This window comes from Dipteris shenzhenensis, chromosome 1 (genome assembly GCF_047967505.1).
Source record: "Dipteris shenzhenensis isolate YYH24624 ecotype China chromosome 1, Dip_SZ_1.0, whole genome shotgun sequence".
Classification (NCBI taxonomy): Eukaryota; Viridiplantae; Streptophyta; class Polypodiopsida; order Gleicheniales; family Dipteridaceae; genus Dipteris; species Dipteris shenzhenensis.
In genome coordinates this window covers 65,153,709-65,180,028 of record NC_141596.1, presented here as the reverse complement: position 1 = coordinate 65,180,028, position 26,320 = coordinate 65,153,709, and the positions used below count along the sequence as shown (strand labels likewise).

Below are 26,320 nucleotides of genomic sequence, written 5' to 3'. Positions count from 1 at the left end.
CCTTGAAAGGACATGAATATCTAGAATATGTAGGAATGAGTATTCTACAATTTATGTAGGAATGAGTATCCTACAATATCTCTAATATCTAGGAATGAGTATTCTACAATTTATGTTATGGAAAATCATTCTTAGATCATTGTTTTTTAATTGAGAACCAAAGGACATATACACTAATATGTTCACTAATAAATTAAGCTTCTTTGGCAATCAAATGTGCATGTAACCTCAACCGCATTTAGTACATGACTAAAATGGACAACACAATCACATAACGTTTGTCAATGAAAGAGCCAAGTGTGTGTATTACCCAAGAAAGCATGGGACAATGAAAGCACGCATGCAATCGTGAAAGAATGCAGCAAATGGGTATATCTCCATGGAGAACAAACTGATTGCATCTACCCAAGAAAGAACGCAGTGAATATACATAACAAATTGGATGCAGATAATGGGTGATTGTATTCTCCATCCTTAACAAATTGAGTGCCCAACTAGAATTTTTCATCGCGTTGTCATTACCTCTTTCTCAATTCATGTGAACACATTCGAGAACGGAGCCTCTGCGAAGAACGAACTCCAAAAATTGTTCTCTTACCCGTAAAAGGGTTTAGTATTTAACAATGTCAAGGTTTCAGAATGATCAACAGGACGAGTCAAGGTTTAGTATTCAACAATGTCAAGGTTTCAGAATGAACAGGACGAGTGGAAGTTGCACAGAACGTCCAAAGGACGTGTAGTTTCGTACCTTGGGACAAATCTAGGCAAACGTACAAAACTGGTTACATAGCTACTCTAATCACAAACTACATAAAGCTTCTCCTAAAGAAGTGTGTTATGAAGCTACTCCTAAAGAAGTGTATTGTAGTAGCAAAACTTTTGATTGTTCTGGGTGCTTGATCTCTGAATTTCAGCCGAAAAGATGCTTTACGTACATAGACATGCAGATTGGACCTCTATACTTCTTCGTCCAGTTCCAGAATATAGCCAAAATCGGGTCATCTCTCTAGTCCACGGTAATTGAAGTAACTTCTTTCGGAGCCGTCACAAAAAGGACTCCATGCTTCATTTCGGACTTGATTTGATCGGACTTTACATTCTCCGGCAGCAAAATTTCTGCATCGTAGGTCCCAAAATTATCCTCAGCCAAAACATCGTCCTGCTGCGCTTCATCTCGCTGCGGTTGAGGATATTTCCCTCTGATAACCAGCTTTCCATTATCGAGATATACTCGCACATCATCTCTACTTAAACCAGGCATGTCCATGCGGAACTTCACCGCTGTATCATCCTGCGCAGCAACCCACGGCCTTCGTGCGACACTGGACGCCACTGAATAAGGAGGTGAGCGCAGAGGAAGCGTATCGTCAACAGGGAGCCCTTCAGATTCACAGAGAATTTGAGAGTCAAAGCCTCTATAGATTACATTGATGTTTTCAAAGAAAGAATCAGACAAAAACGGTAGCCTTTCAGATTCAGAGTGAAAACCCTAGAGTAATTCGACAAAAACCACATTCTGAACATTGGCCTTGGGCACCTACCTTCGATGAGAGATGTGTCGTCAACGTCCTCGATTTCATCATCAGTGGTGGTGGTGTCTGTATCATTGTTTGGACGAGTCACCAATATTTTTGAAGAATACCGTGCCAGAAACGATCGAGAAGCGTACGTATTGATGGTCGGAAGGAGGGACAGCCTCAAAGGCAATTTACTTAGAGACATTGCTGAAATTTTGTTCCTGCCATGTGATTTACACCATCATGCTTCTGTGCGCTTCACCTAAAAAACAGGAGTCGTGACAGAGGCCGAAATGCACGAACGACCACATTGCATGCTGACTTATAGGTCCGGATCCTCTACAAAAATCCGAAAAGAATAGCCAATATGTACAAAATGCAACATGTCTTTGAGATCATCTTTGAACGTTTTGCGATCATCTTTACAAACCGTAAAAAACTCTACAAACTGTAAAAAGAGACTGCATGATTCGTTGAGGTGACCGACTGCGATAGGGCGTTGATAAGCCTTCTTACGGCAGGCTCTCAACGAAGCTTGGCCGACACGGGAAACAGATGAACAAATTTTCAAACCTTAAAACATATTATCTTTACATCAACGCATGCAGCAAACCACAAGCATACAATTCTTCCTGAAATTTTCAAGCGCGAAGGTTTGTTTTCCATCTTAAAAGAGAAATCCGATGCACGATGTTGAGGGACATACCGAAGCTCAGAACGAAGCGGCCAAGAAAGAAAGCGAAACGAGCTGGGGCAAAAGGTCCCGGTGAGAAAGAAACATCAGATTCGATCAAAGACCCCAGAAACGATTTCGAGAAATAGGAAACATGAACATGGAGATCACCTGAACAGGACGACGTGGCTCCGCAGGTCCTAGAAGCAGTACGGGCAGCTCGGACCGCCAAGTTTAGCCGGCCTCCCGCTAAGTCTTGCCGCTAATTTTAGCTATATCCCTCAAACGGCATCACGCACATGGCCTCTAGCACATTTGGGTGCAATTTTGTAGGGCTCATTACTTCTGGATGGACGCTCAAATCCTTTGTAAGAGGCCTTTCTCGCCGTCGCCAACCTTAGCACAGATGCCAACCCCCTGCCAGAGAGGAGCATTTCCTAGCATCTGTCCCCACGAAGGGCATGCTGCGCCAGGCCAGTGGGTATCCGTCAGCAACAACGAATGAAAATTTTTGAAACTTGCCTGCTTTAGGAGAGAGAGAGAGAGAGAGAGGGAGCACGGGGGGATAGATGGCCTTGATGACATGGCTTTTTTTTAAATAGAAAAGTTCTTCTAACTTTGTATGATGTGAACTTTGTTCTTCTATGTGTATTCTCTTGAAGGCCAATGCTAATTTTGTGGGTGTATTTTCTTGAAGACCAACGTTGAATTGCAAGTGGGGATGATGCTTTCTTTCACTAGGCTTCCCTTCCAGTGACATTTAGCTTATGTCCCAACTGACCTGAATCCCTATCTTCCCATAGCTTCGCTTTAATAAATTGTATTTTATTGAACTAAAGATTGGAGAGTCACAAGAAATTACACCAAGACTATCCTAGAAGGCCTTAGAGATTTTTTATAGATGCCCAAATCAAAGAAATTGCTAAAAGCTACTTGCTTTTGCTTTTCTAAAGCACAATTCATTGCCATCCTAATTTTCTCCACCTGAGCAATCCTTTTTGTGATTTTGAGAATATCTCCTTCACTTTGAAAGCCAAAATGGCCGAATCACTATGACCCTTTCTGTTGGATATGCCCTTTCTTTCAACATCCTCTTCTCTTGAGGGCTCTGAGAATAGGAAGTATCTGAATGTATTCTACATAACAAACTACGAATTCCCTTAAGCCAGAAGATAAGATTTAACTATATCATGATCAAGCACTGAGATGAGGAACTCCTTTGATCTGAAAAGTTTGTGGGTCCCCTCAAAATGAGGAGAAGCAATTGTGGGCCAATACACGATTGGGTGTAGCCATTTTTTGTGAGGTTCACAGATTATATTGCATATGGGTAACTTGCCTAGCCCATAACTTATGCATTGCCCAAAGGAATTTGACAAACTTCGTCTCCAAGCAATAGTAGACATTCCAAACTTGAGCATGCATCCTAAACAGTATAGGATACAAACAATTTATCAAAATTCTATTCTTCACATACATGCAACCATGTAATCATTCAAAAGTACACTGCTTGATCTTTCCCTCAACCAAAGGACACTGACCTAATAGAAAACATTTGGTATAGTTTAAGGGGCATCCAATGTTGTGCTACAATTACTACACCTATTTGAGGGGGCTCTCCATAAGTTTTCCTTGATTGGTTGAAACCTAAAAAGGATTGAAGAAATGGAATCTACACTTAGGGGACTAATCCATGGTGGTGTTAAAACATTCAACGTTGGCCATATTGGTGTCTATATTCATCCTAGATTGGCTGAAATAAAAAATATTCAATCCATGCATGTGCAAGATCTTTGAATAAATCCAACATGATTTATAATTTTGCATAGCTTCTTTTTCCATGCATTTCTTTGCTATAAGTGTCAAGGTCATTGCATTTCATAATCCATAGCATTAAACATGCTAGCATGCCCTTTGGCCTATTTGTCTTTTTTACATTTTAGGCCACATTGCAATTGCTTTGGGGGAAGCTAGTCTATCAATTTGCTTATGTGTATAGCCAAAGGGAGAATCATAGCCCATGTGAGCTTTCAAATTTTCATGCCTCCTTCTCTGGTAAATCTTGAGTATGGTACATGAAAAGTTGCATCTCCGTGCATCATGCTATAGTGCAGTGTACCTCTTCCTATGCACACTCTCATTCAATATTACTTTATCATTTATTTGGGTAAGTTGGACTCATCATCTTCCTTTTGTTAATGCATCACAAGCTAGTTGGTCTCTATTATGTCGGTTCACCGATCATTATGTCAATATGAATCTCATCATGGCTTGCAAGAGAAGAAGATAGAGGCTATGAGATAGGATAGCTCGAATCTTTAAAATCTTTAGCTTGCACCCAAAAGCTCATACAGTGATAACTCTAGCAACACCTCGGGAGATGCATGCCTAGGTGGGTTTAGTATCTAGCTTAAGAAGGTACAAATTGGTGGGCATCAATAGAACAAGGAAGTCAATATTGAGTGTCATTGTTGTGGTACAAACATGAGAGTTTTAAGGACGACTGCAAAAAAGGGACGAGATGCAAGAAATCTGATGAGCACATCATACAAATGCTTGGCACCTTGCGCATTAGCAAATGTCATCACAATAAGCTAGGTTGTCTTGGAGCTCATGTGATTGTCCTAAACTAGCTTGATGGTTGAAATTGTTGTTTTGTATTGGCTTAATCATTGAATTTCCACCATTATTTTTAGGTAAAAGAAATTCATTTAAAAAAAAGAGAAAAACATTTTTTGTAGGTTCAATCATTGGGCTAGCTGGAGTCCTAAACATGCCTAATGATTATCCTAAACCAGCTTTGTGGTTGGAAAAGAAAGGAATAGTAAACACAACTAGCATAGCAACTGCAACAAGAAGGCTCATAAGTTGGATATGTCCACCTTCTCCACCTTGCTCCAAATAGCTCGGGATACCATACAGCTCCACATGAGATGCCTCAAAGTTTCTATTGCCATCTCGCATAAGGGGCAATGATGTAGGGATACCTTAGAAACGTCGCCTTACCCGGTGACTTTGAATTCCAGAGGCCTTGCAGTATTGTCTTCCACCAGCCCATACCCCTCCTGACAAACCATTTCTTGTGCAATTTAGCAATTCACTAATGAGACATGTGCATAAACTACTTTAGCCGAAATTTGTTGAAGGCTTGTTCTATCTAGCTTCCATTGCATGACCTTCCACTTATCCGAGGCTAAACAGTTGGTTGGCCAGTAATTTGGCACCCTCTCCATAATTGCCTGCATTAGGTCCCTCTCACTTTGGTCTAAGAGATACTTGGCAATTAAGAGCTCGAGGCTATACCAGTCGGCCTCCCTGCTATTCCACACATCTTCCCATCTCTTTATTCCCTTCCTGAAAACACTCCTCGCCCTTGCTATATCATGCAACGCAAAGGGATCTTTGCAAAATGCTAAACTCCACCATATGCATTCCTTTAGACTAGAATAACCTCTCAATCCATCCCTTCCTCGCCACCTCATTCTCTCAGCGCACATTTTCCAAGCAAACATGAGGCTCGCTATAATCTCCAAAACAGTAATCTTCAACGGAAAGCCTGAGTAGAGTAGGTTGTACCACGATGGACCCCCCCCATGTTCCTACTCCCTCACTTTTCCCCTACTTAAGAATTTCACGATCTCCACCCAGGGAGATCTACTCTCAAATAAGTGAGGCATCCATTTGCTTATGAGCGCTATATTCCTCAATTTGATGTCAGGGAGCCCAAACCCACCATGCATCTTGGGGACTTTTACCAGCTCCCAAGGTATCCCAAGCATTCTCCTCTGGTTACCTTCTTCCGCCCATAAGAATGACCGAAACATTCTTTCTATCTCATCCCAGTGGGTTTTGGAGAAACACCAGACTGTAGACACGTGGACACGTGGTTCAGGTCGCTGCCAACACATGTTGAATTACTAGCACTCTACCATTCCACCCCAGGGCCACTCCATACTTTCAGTTTAGCCTTTTCTCTTCTACTTGAACCAATTAAACCTCATCTTGTTGGTGATTCCAATGCATAACGGCGGGCACTGAAGATATCTAATTACTTCTCCCCATTGCACCAATTGCATTTGACTATTAGACAACCAACTCGGTGGGGGGGAGACACTAGTTTTGATTAACGAATGTCTTAACCCAATTACAAAGTGACCCTAAGGCTTTATGGAAGAGAGAGAATGCATTCATTAGGTCATCCATGCTGTCCTTATCTTCCGTGGAGAAGGAAACATTGTCATCTGCAAAGAGCTATAGATTAAGCTGCCCTCCTAATGGGAGTGAAACGCCCTTAATAGAGTTAGCTGCCACCCCTTGCTTAATCGCATGAATTAGTGGAACAGATCCTAAGGCAAAGACCTAACGGATGGACCTCTTTAGATCAAAAGCCCCAACAATCCCGCAATTTAAGCAAAGAATGGCTGACACATTGCCAAAAAGAGTTGAGACCAGTTTGATTAACCCCCCTCCGAAGCCCAGTTTTTCTAAAACTACCACTATGCATATCTATCTCTCACAAACAAACACATGCAAGGCTATCTACTCTCTTTTTTCCTCTCTCCAAGGTTCAAGGCCCTTAATGAATTTCAACTCATTAGCCTTCCAAATTCAACCAAAGGACTGAAAAGGGAAATGATGGACTTTGAAGATCGAGTTTGAAATAAGTGATTTTAGAGAGCAAAATCAAGAAATCAAATTGTGCACACTACAATAAAACGAGTCGACTTCAACTACAAATCCAAGATATTTTGGTTGTTTGGATGCATCAACTAATTTCTTGTAATGAGTGCTTGATTTATGCTCTAAAAGTGCAGCCAAAAGTTTCCAAATGATTAAGGAATTTGAGTGCAGATCTCTTAGCGAGTCTTGACAAAGAATGTTATCCTCATGGTATCCTCAAAAGGCTTCCACAATATTGGACTAATAGACTGAACTACAAAATCTTGTGACTTACTTATTATGGTTACTTTTACTAAATTAGGTTGACCATTTGAATGAGTTCAATTAATGATGTGTCAATTTTGATTGGAAGTCAATAGGGTTGATCAATGTGGCAATATTAGATTGCTAATGTGGTAGTGGGTGATGATGTGGCCTATTGATCATGATTGCAATCGTGGTGATGACTAACATGGCATGTGTCAATGTTGATGTGGTAGTTTGTCAATGATTATGTGGTAGGTTGAGGTGGTCAATGACAAGGTAGCTTAGATGGGTCCACATGGCACAATTGTTGATTTCTTAATCAGCAGTTTGAATTACTAACATGTTGGTTCAAATGGTGAGGAAATCTCATGTGACTAGGTCCATTAGTTAGTTTATTAGGTTTGATTAGATTTATTTCAATCCGAATTCCGCATGTCAATACAGTGATGAAGTGGCAATAAGATAGTGATGACCAGCCAACTTCAAGAGTCAAATTTGAACTATTTGGATGATCCATGAGGTATACATCCAGTAGTTGATGTGATAGTTTGATTGTTAGAAGAGTGACATCATCCGGTAAAGGACTCGACTATATTTCAGACATTGGGTTGTGTAATTCCAAGTTTTTTGGAGGCTTTTTTCCAATTTTGGCCAGCTATAGCGTAGATTGTAGAGTGGGGGTTTCAGAATTGATAGACTTTATTTCATGGTTATGCCTTGAATCCAATTTGCTAACATGTCAGCCTAGATGCTACATGGATTGTGTAGTCCAAAACGTAGAGTGGGCTAGAGGGATTTGAACTCAGGACTTCTCGTTTATGTGATACCCATGTTACCACTAGGATAATTCAAAGGTTCAAAAAAATGACTAATAATAAAGGGGCATCAGATGAATGTTTATTTCGTGTCCCCAGATCAACAAATTGAACTAAGAGGATCTATGGGCATAGTAAATTACTACAGAATGGTAATTCCTAACTTTAGTAGAACATTCATTCATTCTTGATCAATGTATTAAATGCATCAATTTTTGTGTGGACACAATAGTGTGAAGTTAGTTTTGTAAAGTTAGTAGAGCATGCGCATGTTTTTTGTTTTGCAATGTAAAAAATATATATATATTATATACGTTTTTTAAAAAAGCTTTGGAACAGGAGGATGGTATAGTGAACTAGAGAGTTCACTGAGGTTATGCTTCAAAACTCTTCGCACGATGACTCGTTGTGAGTTGTTAGCAGCAAAGTATAGAGTTGTTAGCAACAAAGTATAGAGTTGTTTAATTCCATTGTACTTGCCTCTTTGAGGTTAACTTTTTTAGCTCTCCAGATAGAGCCAATTGTATGCACCCTTACAATATACCAAACTCTCCCAACATAGGATTCATGCCACATTTGTCGCCTAACAAGGCCACCTTCCACTTAAGGCGAAAAAGTATATGCATATTGCTAAACTATCTAATGACTTTTCTCCACAACATTTCACAGCTAGACATTCCCACAACACATGGAATGTGCCCTCCTCCTAAGTGTTGCAAAAAATACAAAAGGGTGAAATTTCTTGATTCCATTTAACTGCTCTAGTGTTCACAAGATTTTCAATTAGAACCCTCCATAGCAGCAAGCTAAGCCAAAAATACGGCATAGCAAACTAGACCGCCACATTCCTTCTTTTCCATGCGTCATCCTTGTCCCTCAGAGGATATTTTCCCCATTTCTTATCGGCCATTGTTGCAATCTAGTGTCCCTACTGTAACTTCAAATCCCTCATAGAGCATTTGCAAAGAACTTTACCTACTTTATTTTACAAACCCCTTGAGATTTCCCCTATCAACATAGTCCAAGTGTCCCTTATATTGAGCAACAACCACTACATGACCAACTTTTGACTATTAGACAGGCTGAATTGATCTACCGATTCCTCTTCACTCAGCCATGTTCCACCTCCTGGATCCCAAATGCTCCTAAAATTTGTTAACCCTTTATCACATAGACTCTTGACTTGTCTGCCCGCCACCACAAGAGGCTTAAACATTCCTCTGAAGGCCTATTTTGACAGCCACAATGACCTAGAAAGGGAGGCATCACCTTGTAGAATAGAGCTTCCTTCACAAGTAACATCTTTAAAAGATTGTTTCCAACCTGCAACTAGCTTGGTCAGGATGTTAGATAGGTGGAGTTTTACATCGTATTGACATAATACAATATCTTGCCAAGGTGAAATTATTCCACTTGGAGCATTTATACTCCATAGATATATGGCAATCACTACCCAAGGTTGGTTACAATGAAGCTTTAGAAGCCACTTTGCATTCAATCTCTTTTATTTTTGCATTCAGTCTCTTTTATTTTTGCATCATCCCTTCTAGTACAAGTCCTCCCACTTCTTTATTAGCTATCATCACACTCCAATCAATGGAGTGCAATTGATCTCTCCAATAAAGTATCTCATGACTTTATCCAGTTTTCTGAATGCATTCTAAAAAAATGGAAAATTTGACATCACAAACACTGCCATAGAGGTCAATACATGTTTAGCAACTACTTTTCTCCTTGCAAAAGATAGCTTGGAACTCTCCCACACAACGAATTCACCTTTTATTCTTTTCATGCACTAGTCAAGCTTCTCCCTTAAATTTATTGCAAAACTAGCAGGGCCGCCCTAATACCTGATAAGGTCTCCAAGTTTAATCCATGTAAAGGCAAAGGCAAAAGTCCATGCAAGCATCTTATCCCAACCTAACCATATAGTAGTTGTCTTCTAGTGATTGATTATAGAATCTGACACCACTTCAAACTCTTTTTAAATAGCAAGAAACTTTCTTATATTCTCCTCCTCATCAATTAACTCGGATGCTAGTGTTATCATCAACAAAAAATAGAGTGCACATAGAAGATAATTCCATTAGGTATAGGCATTCCTCTTACACTTCCTTAATTTAATCAAAAGTCCAATTGACACAACAAAGGCTCGGTAGCAATAGCAAATAGCAAAGGAGCCAGGGGATATCCTTGCCTTATTGATCTCTTTAGAGCAAAGCAGCCTCTTAGGTATCCATTCAGTGATAACTTAGCAAATGCATTAGAAAATAGAACTTCAATCATATCACCAAATCACTACCCAAATCCCAACTTCTTCATGGTGGCAATGACAAAGGTGGTTGCCAAAAAAAACTCGCTTCTCAACTCGCTCGAAAAACTCGATTCTTGCCCATCCCCCAACATCACACCTTCATAAGGAAAAATACTCCTTTGCGTATTGGCTAGGAATGCATCGACCCTCTCCTCATAGCTCGGCACATAATGTAACTGCAATGCTTGGAATATGTTGAACAAAGACATCAGTCACCAATATACGTGACACTTCTTCATAGCTTTTGGTGCCAACTTCTTCATTTGCATTCTGACTAGAAGATTCTCCTTCAACCCTCCGCTTATCCACAGGCATAGGGCTAAGACTTAGATAACAATTAGTTGCTGCAAGGTACTTCCTCCCATCTCGGAAGGGCATGCCTTCGTTAGTCTTAGCATGTGCATGCTCGATGATGTGTTCTCAATTTCCTACAAAAATAATGTTTTGTTCACTTAACCCTTGATTCTAACTATAATTTCTCTCTTATAAGTCCCTAGGTAGCCTTCGTGGAGGTTTGGATATGGAGTGTGAGCTCCGACATCCTTAGTGTCGTAATGATATGGCTAAGATCTATATACATTGGTTAGATCTGGTGCATGTTGCTAATGGTGCAATTTATTTTTTCGGTCTTTATTTTTTAAAATTTTTATCAAGGAATGTATTAAACGTTCACTAGCCTGACTTGGCTACTCGCATTCAAACTCTTCGGGCTGCATCCGTGCTGCGTGGAAATGTCAGGTGTGCCCCTTGTAGGAGTTGGTCATAGGTGTGCGAGTGGGGTAGCAAAAATGATGAAAATTTTATTGCTTCCGAATTGTATATAGAGACTCGTACTACTAATGGATTACTCCTGAATTGTGTATAGAGAGACTTGTATGCCGAGAGGGGTTAAAAGAATTCTCACAAAAAAAGAGAGGGGTTAAAAGAAGGAAGGGGATTGGCCAAATGGAAGATAGGCTAAGGGGGGAGGGAGAGCCAATGGGAGGGAAGGTGACGTGGAAGGTACCCTATCCACTAACAACGCAAAAGCCATTTGTTCATCAATAATCACCTCATCCTCTTATTCTTCTTCTACGTCCTCTTTCACGTTGATCACTTAAGATAGTTTTTCTGCTTTCAAGCTTGCACAGAGCTCTGGCTATGGCGGCCTCCTCTTCCCTCCTAGCCCGCCCTGAGCTCTTGGGCCAGTCCCTCTCCCCTTCCTCCTCCCTCCCTTCCTCCTCCCCCTCCCCTTGCTCCCCCAAAATTGTCTCCCTCTTGGGCAAGAAGAAACCCAAACCTGCTGCCAAGGCCAAAGCCCCTTCCAACCCCGAGCTCGCCAAGTGGTATGGTGAGTTGAGCTTGCTCCCTCTCCTGCTCGTACATTGATTTTTCTTTTGCTCTTTTTCGTTTGTAACCTGCATTCTGCTCCTTTTGTAGGCCCTGACCGAAGAATCTATCTCCCCGAGGGTCTTCTTGACAGATCTGAAGTCCCTGCCTACCTCACTGGCGAGGTTCCTGGCGAGTATGTTTCCAGCTTGCACGATTTTTTATTTTCTATACTTGCTCAGGAAATGTATGCACGGACCCCTGCTTTGCGATGATAGCCTTCGTGTGGCGCCTTCTTATTCTGTTGTGTTTTTCAGCTATGGCTTCGATCCCTTCGGTTTGAGCAAGAAGCCCGCTGACTTCGACAAGTGAGTGACCTGGTCGCGCCTTGCAACCTTTAATTCCATAGTCTTGGGCGGCTTACCAAACCGTTGTTTTTGGCAGATACCAAGCATACGAGCTTATCCACGCTAGATGGGCGATGTTAGGAGCTGCTGGCTTTATCCTTCCCGAAGCGTTTAACAAATTTGGCGCTTCTTGCGGACCTGAGGCAGTCTGGTTCAAAGTATGTGTCTTGATCAGGTGATGTAGCATTCTGCCAATCGACTTTCCTCTCGTAATAATACCTGCCATTTTTGTAGACCGGTGCCCTGCTCCTCGAAGGTGGAGCGATCGAATACTTCGGAGCTAAAGTGCCTGTAAACCTCGCCGTCGCAGTGATTGCGGAGGTCATCCTTGTTGGTGGTGCTGAATATTACCGCGCCACGAACTTGCAGGTGTATATTCAAAGGACTCACTGAATTTCAAACTCGACTTCCATTGCTACGATGACAGATATCTGATTTAATCCCCATGATTTCAATGCAGGGATTTGATCGTTTACATCCGGGTGGCCCCTTTGACCCCTTAGGTTTGGCCAAAGACCCTGAACAGTTTGCCCTCTTGAAGGTTAAGGAAATCAAGAATGGACGACTCGCCATGTTTTCCATGTTGGGTTTCTTTATCCAAGCCTACGTTACTGGAGAAGGTCCAGTTGAAAATTTAGCAGCCCATCTGAGCGATCCCTTTGGCAACAATCTGCTGACTGTCCTGCAAGGTGCATCAGAGAGGGCTCCGAGCTTGTAAGCTCATTGATTCTGTACGAATCACGAAAGCAAATGTAAATGCTTATCTTTGTACGCCCAGAACTGAGTCTGTTGAAGTCGTCCCCCTCTTGGTCGTTGCCACAGCTGCCTCCCTCTGTCTGTAACGAGAAGGTTTTTGAGAGGTTAATGTACATTTACGAAATTTTCTTGCACCTGCTCTTGTCTTCTCAAGGAATAATACCCAAGCTTATCTTTTCTCAATCGTGCTTTACCTATATAAATCATGGTCGAAATGTTTTTTAACTCTCAGTCGGTAGAAGCAAAGAGGGTGGATACGTATGTGGTCATGTTGTCCAACACTATCATTTCATCTATTTCTTTGATTTATGCACTTAATTCCTATCATTAGGGAAGCCCACAATAAGGAAATTGCTGCCTTCATTGTACACGTAATTGTCACCAGTACTTGTAACATTACTAATAATACATTCCATTTCATCTTTTCCTGACGCCCTTCTAACTCGAAAGTGTATCATTTAAGTTATTCATTTGCTTAACTTGGCATGAGAGCATCTCCTAATATCTAGTCTATCCGCATAGATATTCAAAGAGAACTCAAACCAATGAGCAAATTGGCCATGGTAGAACCACATAAGTTTGATTTATAAATGCATAGAGACACATGAAGTATTATAGAACTGTAATTTGAGAAAAAGAAAGGGGGGGGGGTGTGAACACGAGTTTTTGGATTTAACTCCCGGTTCTGAAAATATATTTGGAAGAAATATAAAGATGTGGTATTATTAAAGGAAGTTTAAGCAGTTGGATTGGCACAAGTGCGTACTTCCAGAATGAAATAATGGAGACTGAGAATATCAAGTATGTGAGGGAGTGCAAGTTGGATAAAAGAGTGTGGAATAGATTTGGAATCATCATGGGTCATCATCATAAATAGGACTAGCATATGTGGGTAATTCCATTACAAGTATTAGAATCAAGAGTTACAATATATGTTTGGAGAAATCTCCCAGGTCTTACCAATGAAGACTTTCGTAAAACTACTTGTGTGTGCATATGTGTGTGTGTGAAGGACTATAAGCTGGAAAAAATGTGTGTGTGTGTTTCCCACCATCCGCATTCTCACAAGGGTGTGTGTGTGTGTGTGTTTCCCACCATCCGCATTCTCATAGGTATGCTTCCCACCATTCGCATTCTCACAGATCCGACACACAATCCAAGTGTGGGAAATAGTTTACCCATCACATTGGATTGTGTCGGACTGTTGCCCAAGAGGTATTCTACTACCATCAAAAGGAACTCTCATGGGTATTAAAAGTACCCATTAAATATGATAGTGAATATTGAAAAAAAAACAAAATTGTCAAGCCCTTCTGACCAATCGTCGGTGGAGGGAAGCAATCTTCTATACTTGTTCAAGAAATCCTTTTGACTAGTCTGTCAAGAATACTAGTAAAAAGTATCAAGTAAAAGTTCTTCTCAATATAAACTTTCAAGATAAACATTAATCTTGTCAACAAAATGACCTTGGTAATTGAGGATCTCTTCTTTCAAAAAACAAGGAGAACTACATTGTCCTCCTCCATCAATCAATCTAGTGACTGTGATAAATGCATATGTGTTGGCTACATTTGATGTGGATACTCTCGTATCAAGGGTAATGATAGCATCCAATATCTCCATACTAAACAAAGTATTAAGGCCTGGAAACTAAGGGAAGAAACTGATCCTAAACTCTTGGTTCTGAATTGGGGCCTCAATCAAAAAGCAAACATATCCACTAGTTGCAAGATTTTTGGTATCTTGCAATGGATATACAAGTGTGTGTTTTTCTTAGACAACTACAAGCCTATCTTCAACCTTCTCATTCAGAATAGTGCCTAAGCAACTCAAAATGAACACATATGCTATTGCCCACATCAAAATTACTTGCAAATGAGAGTGAACAAGGAGTGAACATTTCAATAGTACTTGCATAATCTATTACACGAGATTCATTCTACTGATATGATCAAAATAAAATATACCTTCGAAACTTCATCACTATTACACAAAATTCTCAAATGGAAAGCCTATGAAGTTTCTCTCTTGTATGATTTTTCCAAACCTTCAAAAAGAATTTGTCCTTAGAAAATTTTAGTATAAAGCAAAAAGTGATACAAAGTGTTCATCAAAATATTACACCTTGGAGTTGCCAATACCATATCTTACAAACAATCATGCCAAATATTTATTTCAGCCAATCCGACAATGAAATGCATTAACTCACCTGGCACCATCACAACAAGAAAAAAGTTTCAACATTTTATGTTTGTTGTGAAAGCCAAGCTTCAATGATGGGCATTCCCAATTCTTAATGGTTGGCGGGTACTCCAAAACCTTGAAAGGATAATATGTAAACATTTGTTGAATGTAGAAATAATGCAAACTTTTCCTGTAATAAAATCATTTTGGCAAAAAACTCTCTTTACCATGAATCTGCTAATATATCTCCTTGCCATGATGGCTCTTTTTTAGAGTATTGCCATCATACAAAAGGATGTTGCTTAACACAAAAAGTAGATAACCATTTATTGCTAGTCCCACATCCAAGAACAAGATGAGGAGAAACTAAGGATCCCAAGAAAAACCCATATAAGTTTGTAGACCATAATTAAATTTTCAAGGTATCAATAACTTGTAACCCAGTAGATAATTGCACTTTTGATACCCTAAAGTGAGTTGAATCATAAAATAAACCAAAATCTAAATCCAAGATATTCCAACAGAAGTGCAACTCTTATTTTAATGGAGGACTCCCTCTAATTCCAGGGTCTAGTGCATGAACAATGAGCAACTGTTGGTCCTATTTCAACAAGCATGACTATATACTTTAGAACAGCCCCATCTATAGGATTGGTGGATCACCACCTACAAGGGCCATATGTCAACTTCAGAATCATTCTATAATGAACCTATTGATCATCAAAGCTGGTGGTTGACTTGTGTCTTCATTTCTCTCATGCACAAGTCATAACAGTCTACCTTCTTTCTTTCCTAGCATAGGAAACAAATTTTAAACCGATTTCATTAGCATTCAATCCAACACTACCTCTCTTTTCTTTTACTTTGAGAAAGAATGCTAATGGAGCTTGACATATTCACACATGCAATGAAAGAATAAAATAAAGATGGGAAATTTTGGATTAGTTAGGTACTTTTGCCATTGTATCTGTGAATTTGTGCAATAACTTTTCTTTAATTGGATCCTCACGAGAAGCATGTGATAGGAATAAAATAAAGCTGGGGAATTGCGGATCAATCAGGTACTTTTGTCATTGTATCTGTGAATTTGTGTAATAACTTTTAGGCGATTGGATCCTCAAGGGAAGCTTGTGATGGGATATCCCTGGTCACCAAATCCAGTGCCCATGTATGATAAGAAGGACATGCAAGCATTATGAGAACCCATTTAGAGTTTGCAATACACTTAGTTTTTGCGAGTTTCATTAGGTTGAAGCCATAGTGGTTGATGTATGATATCTTCAATGCCATTGTTTATCAAGATCCTCATCAATTTTCTACTTGATAGGATGCTTATGACTCTAAATATAGTCATTTTATAGACATATGAGTGCATCAGCAGACCTATTCCGTCATCTACAGTTGTGGAAAGACAAACTTCTATGGTTATACACAACAATCTTGGAAGATCAGCATGGCAATCATCTTGATAGTTGACTTGCCTATTGGAAGTCCCTTCATAACTCGCATGGATTTCATATCTCGCATGAATTTTGCAAGAATGAATAAACTTTTGGGGAAATTTTTTGTTAGAGAAACTAAGGGTGAGAGCTTTTATTTGCTATGCAAAAAAGCAAGCCCATCTTGAAAACCTAGCTTTTGTGATCCTGGCCGTGGTTGATGCAATCCTTTTCATGATTGCAAGCACCACTCACTCAAGCTTGCAAAATTCAAACACCCCAAGGTCGTAGCCTTATGGAAATGTATGTACATTGCTAGGTCGTTAGAAAAGCAACTTAGGAGTATTCTGGCAAACAAACTTATCTTGAAGGCCTAACATGCTCCATTTTAGAACTAAGCAAAATGTGATGTGCATCATTCAAAAGAGCATATAGATTAGAACCCCATTAGAGTGTGCTAAGGAAAGAGATAAAAGTAAAGAAAAGTGAAGCTTTGTAAAACGCTATCACAAAAACCCGCTGACATGGGTGTTCTCCATAATGACAAGTGAGAGTCCGTAAAGACAAATGAGGTTCCAACACCCATCCTCATTCGAAGTAAATTCAGACCACCAAGCTCCTCCATCTCGACATCTGTTTCTTCAGCAAGAACAAGTCTATTGTGGTCCATAAACTCATTGCTTTTAACTACAGTGTCAGTAGCTGTGCATAATCGTCTCCTTGTGACATGGGCATCCTTATTCTCAACTAACAGGAGCTCAAAACACATAGTGCTACCCAAAAGTGATGGATGAACGAACGAGACCCCTTCCACTACTGCTCGCAAATGCAGGCACTCGCAAATGCAGGCATGGAAAATGTTGCTTGAGAGAATGAATTGAGGATGAAATAGGAGGGGGGTTCATGAATAATAGCTCTTGCAAAGAATTGGGGTGCTAGTAGCTTCCTAGACTAATGAGGCAAGGGCATAAAAAAGAAAAAACTAGGATACGAGGAGTCCATAGCATGACTGAGGCATGGGATTTCATACTTGGGGGGATTTGTTGCAGTTTCCCTTCATTGGTAGTCAATACAATCCTGAATTGAATGGGGAGTGCATCTCAAGTTTTTGGGTAGTGTGCCCTTGGAATTAGCCATTAGACAAGGCTCACGAGGCTTTTGAACACCTTGAGGTATTGCAAAGTCCATTTCGATATCCGGGGCTAGAAGAAGGACTAATCTGACTTTTAGGTCACCTTCTTTTCTTTAAAAAAATCCCATGCTCTCTTCTCATTAAACCTCCACTCATTAATACTCCACCATCTCAATTCTCCATATTTTTCTTGTAAGGTTTGAAAGTGGAGGCATTCATTGTACAAATGGTGGGGGTCAAAGTCCCTAGTGAGTCTTCTCCAAGGTCCTGTACCACTCAATGACTCTTAGTAATCAATTCTCCTTACACTGGGATAACTTAGAGAGATCTAAGGTGGACATATGCCAATAATGCATTTTAAATTGTGTGTGTGTATGTGTGTGTGTGTGTGTAAATTGCTTGCCTTCATTGTACATGTAATTGTCACTATTACTTGCTACACGCTACCAATAATACATTCCATTTCGTCTTTTCTTGATGCCCTTCTAACTCAAAAGTGAAAATCAAATCCTTATCACAAATTAGAAAAAGTAAAATCCAATCCTTATAACTAATAATTATAATTTAAATTAAAAACTTGTAGATAAACAATTGCCCTTGTACATTCTGTTACCTATTGTCAACAAAATGTGAATATAAAATGTCCCCCTTGAAATTATTCACTCGTTTACCTTGGCACCCTTGAAGTTATTCATTTGCTTATCTTGGCATGAGAGTATAGGTATATAGTGTAATAAAGGTGTAACAACAAGATGAATATACCCATCCAAATTATGTGTATGGAGTGAGATTAAGTAGAGTGGGATCATTGAAAGTTGACCTCCATTTTGGAGCATTCAATTTGTTGGATTTAAGTAGAGTGGGATCATTGAAAATCAATAGTGTAGGTTGATCTCAATTATCTAGCATTTAATTTATTGGTCACTCACAACTCCTTACCTTCATGATGAGTCTTGAATCCTTACCTTCATGATGAGTCTTCATTAACCTTTCCACCTCATGGTGAAGAACACGTAAGCTTGTATTTTCTCAAAGTGGTTCACCTATTCGGTTGGATAAGGATAAGTGAAGCAAAGAGGGTGGATCCGGAGCTAAAGAGAGAAGCCCATATCTGTTTGTATCAAACAATTTGTACTTAACATTATCCTTTGACCTATTTCTTTGACTTATGCTCTTAATTTCTATCATAAAGTAAACCTACTTATTGAATAGTAAATTGCCTTCTTAATTCATTGTACAAGTTTGTCACTATTACTTGTTACAAACTACTAATAATCCATTTTTAATCTTTTTTTGATGCCCTTCTAACTAGCAAGTGTAAAGTCAAATCCTTATCACAAATAATTAGAATTTAAATTAAAAACTTGTAGATTGATAGTTGCCTATTACCTTGTTTGTTAAAATCGTACATTAAGCCAACTCAAGATGGTATCTCCATGGTGAGTGTGATAATGAAGAGGTGGGTTACAATAATATGAAATGACCTCATAGTTGCAGTGTGATAACATGAAATCTCCCCCTTGTAATTATTCATTCGCTAACCTTGGCACCCTTGTAACTATTCATTCATAGATTGTAATAAAGGTGTAATAACAAGATGAACATCGCCATCCAAATTATGTGTACAGAGTGAGAATTAAGTAGAGTGAGATCATTGAAAATCAATAGTGTAAGTTTACCTCAATTATGGAGCATTTAATTTATTGGAGTCACTCACTACTCCCTACCTTCATGATGAGTCTTCATTAACCTTGCCACCACATGGTGAGTATATATTAATTTCAATAGAGAGAGAGTGAGAGAGAGAGAGAGAGAGAGAGAGAGAGAGAGAGAGAGAGAGAGAGGGAGGGAGGGAGGGAGAGAGGGAGAGAGGGAGAGAGGGAGGGAGGGAGAGAGAGACTAGTTTGAAATAATAATTTTTACCATAGGTGTCTACATCGCAATGTTGTATATATGCTTGTACACCGTTACTTAAAATTAAAAATATAACTTGCTCTCCATAGATGAAATTTCTTTTCAACTAGTTTGAGCAACATGCTATAATTGTCCTTTGAATATAAACTAAATTTTATCTCATATGAAAACATGTACCTCTAATGGGGAAATGTAGAACTTGAGCATCATGGTTTAGTGTCCTTTAAATGTAACCAAAGTTGATCTCACTGATGAAATTTGCATTAAATGATTCATTATCCGCCTACATTGGGACCCTTCTTCACATTGAAGTTCGCAAGTAGTTATTTCACAAAGGGCATTCACTTTGTCCCTAAAAGAGATCACCATTATTTTAAGGGTGAAGTGAAGGACTACTTATAAGCCATAAGGGAGATGAATGTTTCATTTGGGATTGAAGGGCTTTAGTTACTCATTCTCCTAATAGCTTGTAGGAAATGTTTGAAGTATGTAAAAAATGTTTAGTTCCAATTGGGATTAAAGGGGTTTAGTTACTCACTCTCCTAAATTAGCATGTAAAAAATGTTTGAAGCCTTTATGGGAAGAATGAATTACATCTTCCTCCAAACTTCTTGAGTTCATTGGGTGAATATTCATTTTTTATTGAGTTTATTTGGTGAATATAAAGTCTTTTTCAATATGAACAACATGCCAAGCTATGAAAGTTTTGTAAATTATAATGTAATTGCATGTGGATGTATGTACATATAAGTACATGTATAATAGGTCTCCTAATTTTTAGTATTTCATTGAAATACTATTATATTTGTATAACCTAACAATAATTATTAAGCTGAAGCTCAACCTTTACAAGACCAAAGTATAAAAATAATAGTGGGCATAGCTTAAAACTCATTCATAGAGAAACTAACACCCTTATTTGAAGAAATTGGAGAGTGCTCCATTTTGGGATTTAAAGGGGTTTCGTGACTCTCTCCTAATAGCATGTAGAAAATGTTTGAAACATGTAAAAAATGTTTAGTTCCTAGATTGAAGAGTTTTAGTTACTCTCCTAATAGCATGTGAAAATGTTTGAAGCCTTCATGGGAAAAATGAACCACCCTTTTGTCCAAACTTCTTGAGTTCATTCAATGTATATTAAACTTTTCTTGAGTTTATTTGGTGAAAATAACGTTTGTTAAAACGTGAATGTTGTGCCAAACTGTGAAATTTTGTAAATTGTAACATAACTACATGTGGATGGATGTACATGTATAATGGTCTCTTACTTTTTAGTGTTTCATTAAAATACTATGAGATTTGTATAACCTAGTAAGATGGAGCTCAATCTTGAAAAAAGCAAATTTACAGAAATAAAAGTGGGCATAGCTCAAAGCCCATTCATAGAGAAAATAACACCTTTAACTGAAAAAATTGGAGAGATGCAGGGTAGCTATCAACTAAAACTTTCCTCCCATGTTCAATTCCTTGCCCACGACATATGAATCAAAGAAGGTGCTCGGTTCCAATTTAACAAAATCAAAAGAAGAACTTGGGGTCTTACAATATATTGAACCAAGATAAGAGATCATGGGAGACCCTTTGTGCCCTTCAAAAAACAATAGTAAAAGTGATCATGCATATAGAAGCTCACCTTTCGATTAAGCTTGTAGCTTCCACTAAAAAATTTGAGCAATAGGACAAGACCTTAGAAGAATAGTAATAGCCTCCAGATTTACTAAATAAACAATGTGGGTCAACATGAGGATTCGGTTTGCTAATTATGATGTATGCATGCTAAACGAACAAGCTAGGAGGAGTAGGGGAGATGATGCTCTATACTGTGTCAGTGACTTGGGGAAGGGTAAGGTGAAGATGAACATGCAAGCTCTAAAATTGATGTTCCAAGATTGGGACAGGGGAGGTTCATCAAAAGTTTATGGGAGATTGTGAGGCAATGACATAAGTGTTGTCAATAGGGTTGGGTCCTTCCATCTTGAGAGGTAGGTTGAGGTCACAAGGATAGGTCTATAGGTGGATTTTGTACCTATAATTGGCATAATTGATCCCTTGATCTCATTGGAGTGTTAGGTGCCACAAGATGAGCTTTGTCAAGGAGCTTCTTCTTATACTCAAAATGATGATGGAGAAACAACCTTTTATCAAGATGTAGAGCTTGTTTACAGGTCTAGCTCAAGAATCAGCAGATACATTGCAAGGAATCTCCTGTGGTCAAGCATGGAGAGTTGTCAATCAAGACATTTAATATTGTGATCAATATCCAATTGGAGTCAGTAAGAGTTGATCTCTTCAGCCTTGCATTTTGTGGAGTTTACCTATTCTTCTTTGGTTATTTGCCCTACTTTAAAGATATTAAGAGATAGTTTTTCTTATATCTGCATCTTCCTTGTTCTATGATTGATTTGGTTTGTGGGCAAAGTATTCTATCTAGTGGTTGTAATGTGTGATCAAGCTAAAAAGTGGCTATGTCGAAAACCCTTGGCTATTAGGGGCACTATGGTGGTTCCCCCCTTGTGGAGTCCCTCATTTTCTCCAAAGGACTTCATCACTTCCAAGTGCTCATTTTGGATATTGTTTCTAGTTTTCCTTTGTGGTTGCTCCACTTTTTGGATCAAGCGGCCATGTCAATGGGGAAGATTCTTATGATTTTGCCTATGCAATCACTCCATAGGGGACTAGGCGATGGAGGTTTTGGGATGAAAGCATGATATGGTATCTTTAAAAGTACTTTCTATGGCAAAAAACAAGCGGCACCATTTTTTTACTAATTGTGTACTTGTGGTACTTTGATCTTTGCATGTTAAACCAGAGTACTTTCAAGTTTGGCTTTGTTGGATGCAATGTTTTATGAACTAAAATTCTTGAAACTTTATTTTCACATAGGATTTTAATACTCTTGAATTGGTTGATTACTAAATCCAAGATATGTCTATCTTCCAAGTGGTCACTTTGCCTTTGAAGTGGACACACACATGCGCGCATGTGCACACACACACATGCGCGTGCGTGCACACACATGCACGCACGCACGCATGCGCACACACACGCACATGCACACACATGCACACACACACACACAATAATTTTGATTAGTAAATGTATCTCTCTCTCTCTCTCTCTCTCTCTCTCTCTCTCACACACACACACACACACACACACACACACACACACACACACACACGTATGCTTCCCCAACTATGAATTGTTCTTTTATGTACCCCCCGTGAAATTTTCTCTTTACACTCTCTTTTTAACCACCCCACACACCAAGCACACTAATCCTCCCATACCTCTTCTAATCCCTTCTCAACCCGTGTACTCATTTGCTCCTTACTCCAGTAGTTGACTTAAACTTCACTTGTGACTTTTTTTAAAAATAAATAAATTATATAAGAATCTATATGGTTATCTATACTCCTAGGTAAAGCGATAACAAGCCGGGGAAAATAGGCATTACATGTCTACCCAAACGTAACTATGATGTTCTAACACCTAGTCTGTTTGGATGGTGGCAGGTAAGTGAACCCTAACCTCGGCAACTGGACTGCCTAAGGATTTGACATCTTTTTTAAATATTTTGTTTGTCAAACTCAATATTATTAAAAATTCTTAATTTTGATGGAAATTTTTGCAAACTCTAGTTGTTGCATTTTTCAACTTAGGTGTCTCAAACATTTTTTCCTTATATGTTTTCTTTTTTTTTACTTTTTATCCAATTGACTAAATTAATTGTATGGCTCAATTATTGATGGGACTTTTGAATCTAAACACACACTTTTATTTCTAAAGTAGCCTTTGGTCAGGCTAGTGCCATACAGTTAATTCACATCCATTGGATAATTCTTTAGCATGAATAATCCCTAATCATTTTGTGATCCGCCTTATTTTGTACTATCTTTTATATCTATTTTGCAGAATTGGTTTACACATTCATTTTTTCATATTGAGACTTATCATATAGATCCACTTCTATTCACATGTTCAAAAGCCTCCCAATCCCTGTCTAATGGCTAAGTCCAAGGGCACACTACCCAAAAAAGTTAAGTGCACTCCAGCATTGTATTGACTACCAGTGAAGGGAATATGCAACGAAGCTTTCCAAGTATAAAATCCCATGCCAAGTTATGGACTCCTCATATCCTGCTTTTTTCTTTTTTATGTCCCTGAAACTAAGTGCATTACAAATTCTAAATGGGTTCTCATAATGCTTGCATGTCCTTCTTATCATACATGGGCACTTATTGGATTTGGTGACTAGGGGTATCCCATCACAAGCTTCCCTTGAGGATCCAATCGACTAAAAGTTATTGCACAAATTCACAAATACAATGACAAAAGTACCTAACTGATCCAAAATTCCCTAGCTTTATTTTATTCCTATCATAGGCTTCCCTTGAGAATCCAATGGACTAAAGTTATTGCACAAATTCACAGATACAAACCCTTAGGTTAAAAGGAACAATCAATAACAGGCCAGTCCACATTTTGGTTGACAGTGAGAGCACTCATAACTTCATTAATGCAATGACACTTCAAACAATGAGATTATGCCCATCCACTTTGGATCATGGGATCAAAGTTGAGGTGGCTAATGGTCAGCATTCCCACAGTAAGCAATCTTGTCAGGCTACTCAAGTGCAACTTTCTCAAGACTATACTTTTCATGGAGATCTATTTGTCTTGGAAATGGGACCTATTGACATTGTCCTTGGTTGTGAATCATTGTTGAGAACCTTGGGAGAATTCTCTATGGACCTTGAAAGGCTATATATGAAGTTTATGCATGAAGGTAAGCACATCACTTTGATGGGTCACCAATCTTCTAAATTGTCCTTAATTTCTGCAAGAAGAATGGCCAAAGACCTCAAAAGTGTTTGTGGAGTCTATGCTATTCAGTTGACCAAGTCTCAAGGAGGTAATGGGTTGTTAGTGGAGGATAGACATGCAGTCCCTATTATAGCAATACTCTGATGTATTTGCTGATCTTCCTAACCATCTCCCTCCCATGAGAGATGTGGATCCTGCAATTGTGTTGGAGCCAAGATCTAAGCCAATCAACAAAGCTCCATATAGACTTTCTAGAGCTAAAAGGGAAGAGGTGGCAAGGCAAATAAAGGAACTCCTTGACAAGGAATTTATTACACACAGTCAGTCACCCTTTGCCTCTGGTCAAGAAGAAGGATGGCTCATTTAGAATGTGTATTAATTATAGGGATTTGAACAAAATGACAGTTAAGAATAGGTTTCCTATACCTAGAATTGATGATCTACTGGATGAGCTTAGAGGGGCAAAGTACTTCAAAAAGATTGACTTAAGGTCACGCTATCATCAAATAAGGATGAAGGAGGGAGATGAACATAAAACTGCCTTTAGGATAGAACGTGGGCTTTATCAATTCAAAGTGATGGCATTTGGTCTTACCAATGCACCTGCAACTTTCCAGGCCCTAATGAACAAGGTATTGCAGCCTTTCCTCTATAAATTTGTGTTGGTATTCTTTGATGATATATTGATCTACAACAAAACAAAAGAAGAGCATTTATTGCATGTCCAGCAAGTATTGGAAGTATTGAGGACACACCAATTGTATGCCAAATCAAGTAAATGCACTTTCATGGCTAAAGCCAATAAGAGCTTTGAAGCATTAAAGGAGGCATTAACTTCAGCGCCTATATTGGTATGTCCTGATTTCTCTCAACCTTTTATAATTGAGGCTGATGCTAGTGGAAGGGGCATTGGAGCTATCCTAAAGCAAAGTCATGGAGTTATTGCCTTTGAAAGTTGGAAATTGGATGACAAGTAGTCAAGTTTCCACATTTATGACCAAGAGATGTTGGCAATACTTCATGCAATCAAAAAGTGGCACCACTACATATATGGCAGCCATTTCAAGGTCAAGACTGATCATGACTCTCAGATATTTTCTATCTATCTCAGTCTTCTCTATCACCCAAGCAAAGGAGATGGCTATCCATTGTGCAAAACTATGACTTTGACATAGATTTCAAGATAAGCAAAGAAAATATTGTGGCAGATTCTTTTTCTAGGATATGGGCTTGTACTTTATCATCTATTACTGAGGTTTATAAAGATTGGATCCATGGCATTCAAGAAGAGTATCTCAATGATCCTCAAGCAGCTGTTATGTTCCAAGACTTGCAAGATCCTAACTATCAGCAATATCCCAATTTCAAGTTGCACAATGGGCTCTTGTGGTATAATGATAGAATATTTCTTACTGAAAATTCCTCCTATAAGCTGCTAATCTTACAGGAATTTCACTCATCTCCCATGGCTGGGCATATAGGCCTCAACAAGACATATGATAAGGTAAAACAGAGTTTTTACTGAAGGGACTTTGGAAGGATGTTCTTGCTTATGTTCAAAGCTGTAAGCCCTGTCAACAAAACAGGGAGTTGAATTTGAGGCCAGCTGGTCTACTACAACCTCTACCTATACCTCAAGGTAAATGGACACATATTAGCATGGACTTTATTACAGGCCTACCAGTGACCTCTAAGGGTTGGAACAGTATCTTTGTGGTTGTTGATAGACTTATCAAAGATGCCCACTTCATTCCTACTAAGACCCAATTTACAGCTTCCAAGGTGGCTGAGCAATTCATGGAGAATGTGTTTAAATTACATGGACTCCCTCAGGAAATTGTGAGTGATCGTGATGCTAAGTTCATGGGGCATTTTTGGCAAGAGCTTTTCAGTTCTATTGGAACACTTCTTACCCCAAGTACAGCAGATCACCCTCAAACTGATGGGCAAACAGAGAGGGTTAACCGCTGGTTGGAAGAGTATCTAAGGCATTTTTGCTTTGATACCCAAGCATCATGGGATCAATGGTTGCATCTAGCTGAATTTTGTTATAATACCACCAAGCATACTTCAATTGGTATGAGCCCTTTTGAAGCCAACGGTTTGGC

At 39.1% G+C, this 26,320-nt stretch overlaps 2 protein-coding genes across 3 annotated transcripts; one reads left to right on the top strand and one right to left on the bottom strand.

Annotated features, from left to right (window-relative positions):
* Positions 1–900: 900 nt before the first annotated feature.
* On the bottom strand, positions 901–2,310 carry LOC147906217 (small heat shock protein, chloroplastic-like). 2 transcript variants are annotated; one of them, XM_087384512.1, is made up of 3 exons: positions 2,224–2,310; positions 1,542–1,738; positions 901–1,380 (listed from the first exon to the last, which is right to left on the bottom strand). In XM_087384512.1, exons 2-3 carry the CDS (start codon positions 1,720–1,722, stop codon positions 1,007–1,009), a joined length of 555 nt encoding a protein of 184 aa, XP_087240638.1. In that variant the 5' UTR covers positions 1,723–1,738; positions 2,224–2,310; the 3' UTR covers positions 901–1,006. The 2 variants fall into 2 exon arrangements, with proteins under 2 accessions (XP_087240638.1, XP_087240647.1); XM_087384521.1 differs by lacking the exon at positions 2,224–2,310 and having other exon boundaries at positions 1,542–1,787.
* Positions 2,311–11,301: 8,991 nt separating this feature from the next.
* LHCB5 (light harvesting complex of photosystem II 5) lies at positions 11,302–12,850 on the top strand. The gene is made up of 6 exons (XM_087377182.1): positions 11,302–11,575; positions 11,665–11,749; positions 11,871–11,921; positions 11,998–12,118; positions 12,195–12,329; positions 12,421–12,850. The coding sequence occupies exons 1-6, from the start codon at positions 11,386–11,388 to the stop codon at positions 12,676–12,678; spliced, it is 840 nt and encodes a 279-aa protein (XP_087233308.1). The 5' UTR covers positions 11,302–11,385; the 3' UTR covers positions 12,679–12,850.
* Positions 12,851–26,320: the final 13,470 nt, after the last annotated feature.

What these genes read in the sequence shown, in the direction of transcription:
- LOC147906217 (XM_087384512.1), bottom strand. Translation starts at nt 1,722, where the DNA reads ATGTCTCTAAGTAAATTGCCTTTGAGGCTGTCCCTCCTTCCGACCATC. An exon ending in CGACACATCTCTCATCGAAG is followed by an intron (nt 1,381 to 1,541) that starts GTAGGTGCCCAA and finishes GTGAATCTGAAG; the next exon opens with GGCTCCCTGTTGACGATACG.
- LHCB5 (XM_087377182.1), top strand. Translation starts at nt 11,386, where the DNA reads ATGGCGGCCTCCTCTTCCCTCCTAGCCCGCCCTGAGCTCTTGGGCCAG. An exon ending in CTGAGGCAGTCTGGTTCAAA is followed by an intron (nt 12,119 to 12,194) that starts GTATGTGTCTTG and finishes CCATTTTTGTAG; the next exon opens with ACCGGTGCCCTGCTCCTCGA. An exon ending in ACCGCGCCACGAACTTGCAG is followed by an intron (nt 12,330 to 12,420) that starts GTGTATATTCAA and finishes ATTTCAATGCAG; the next exon opens with GGATTTGATCGTTTACATCC.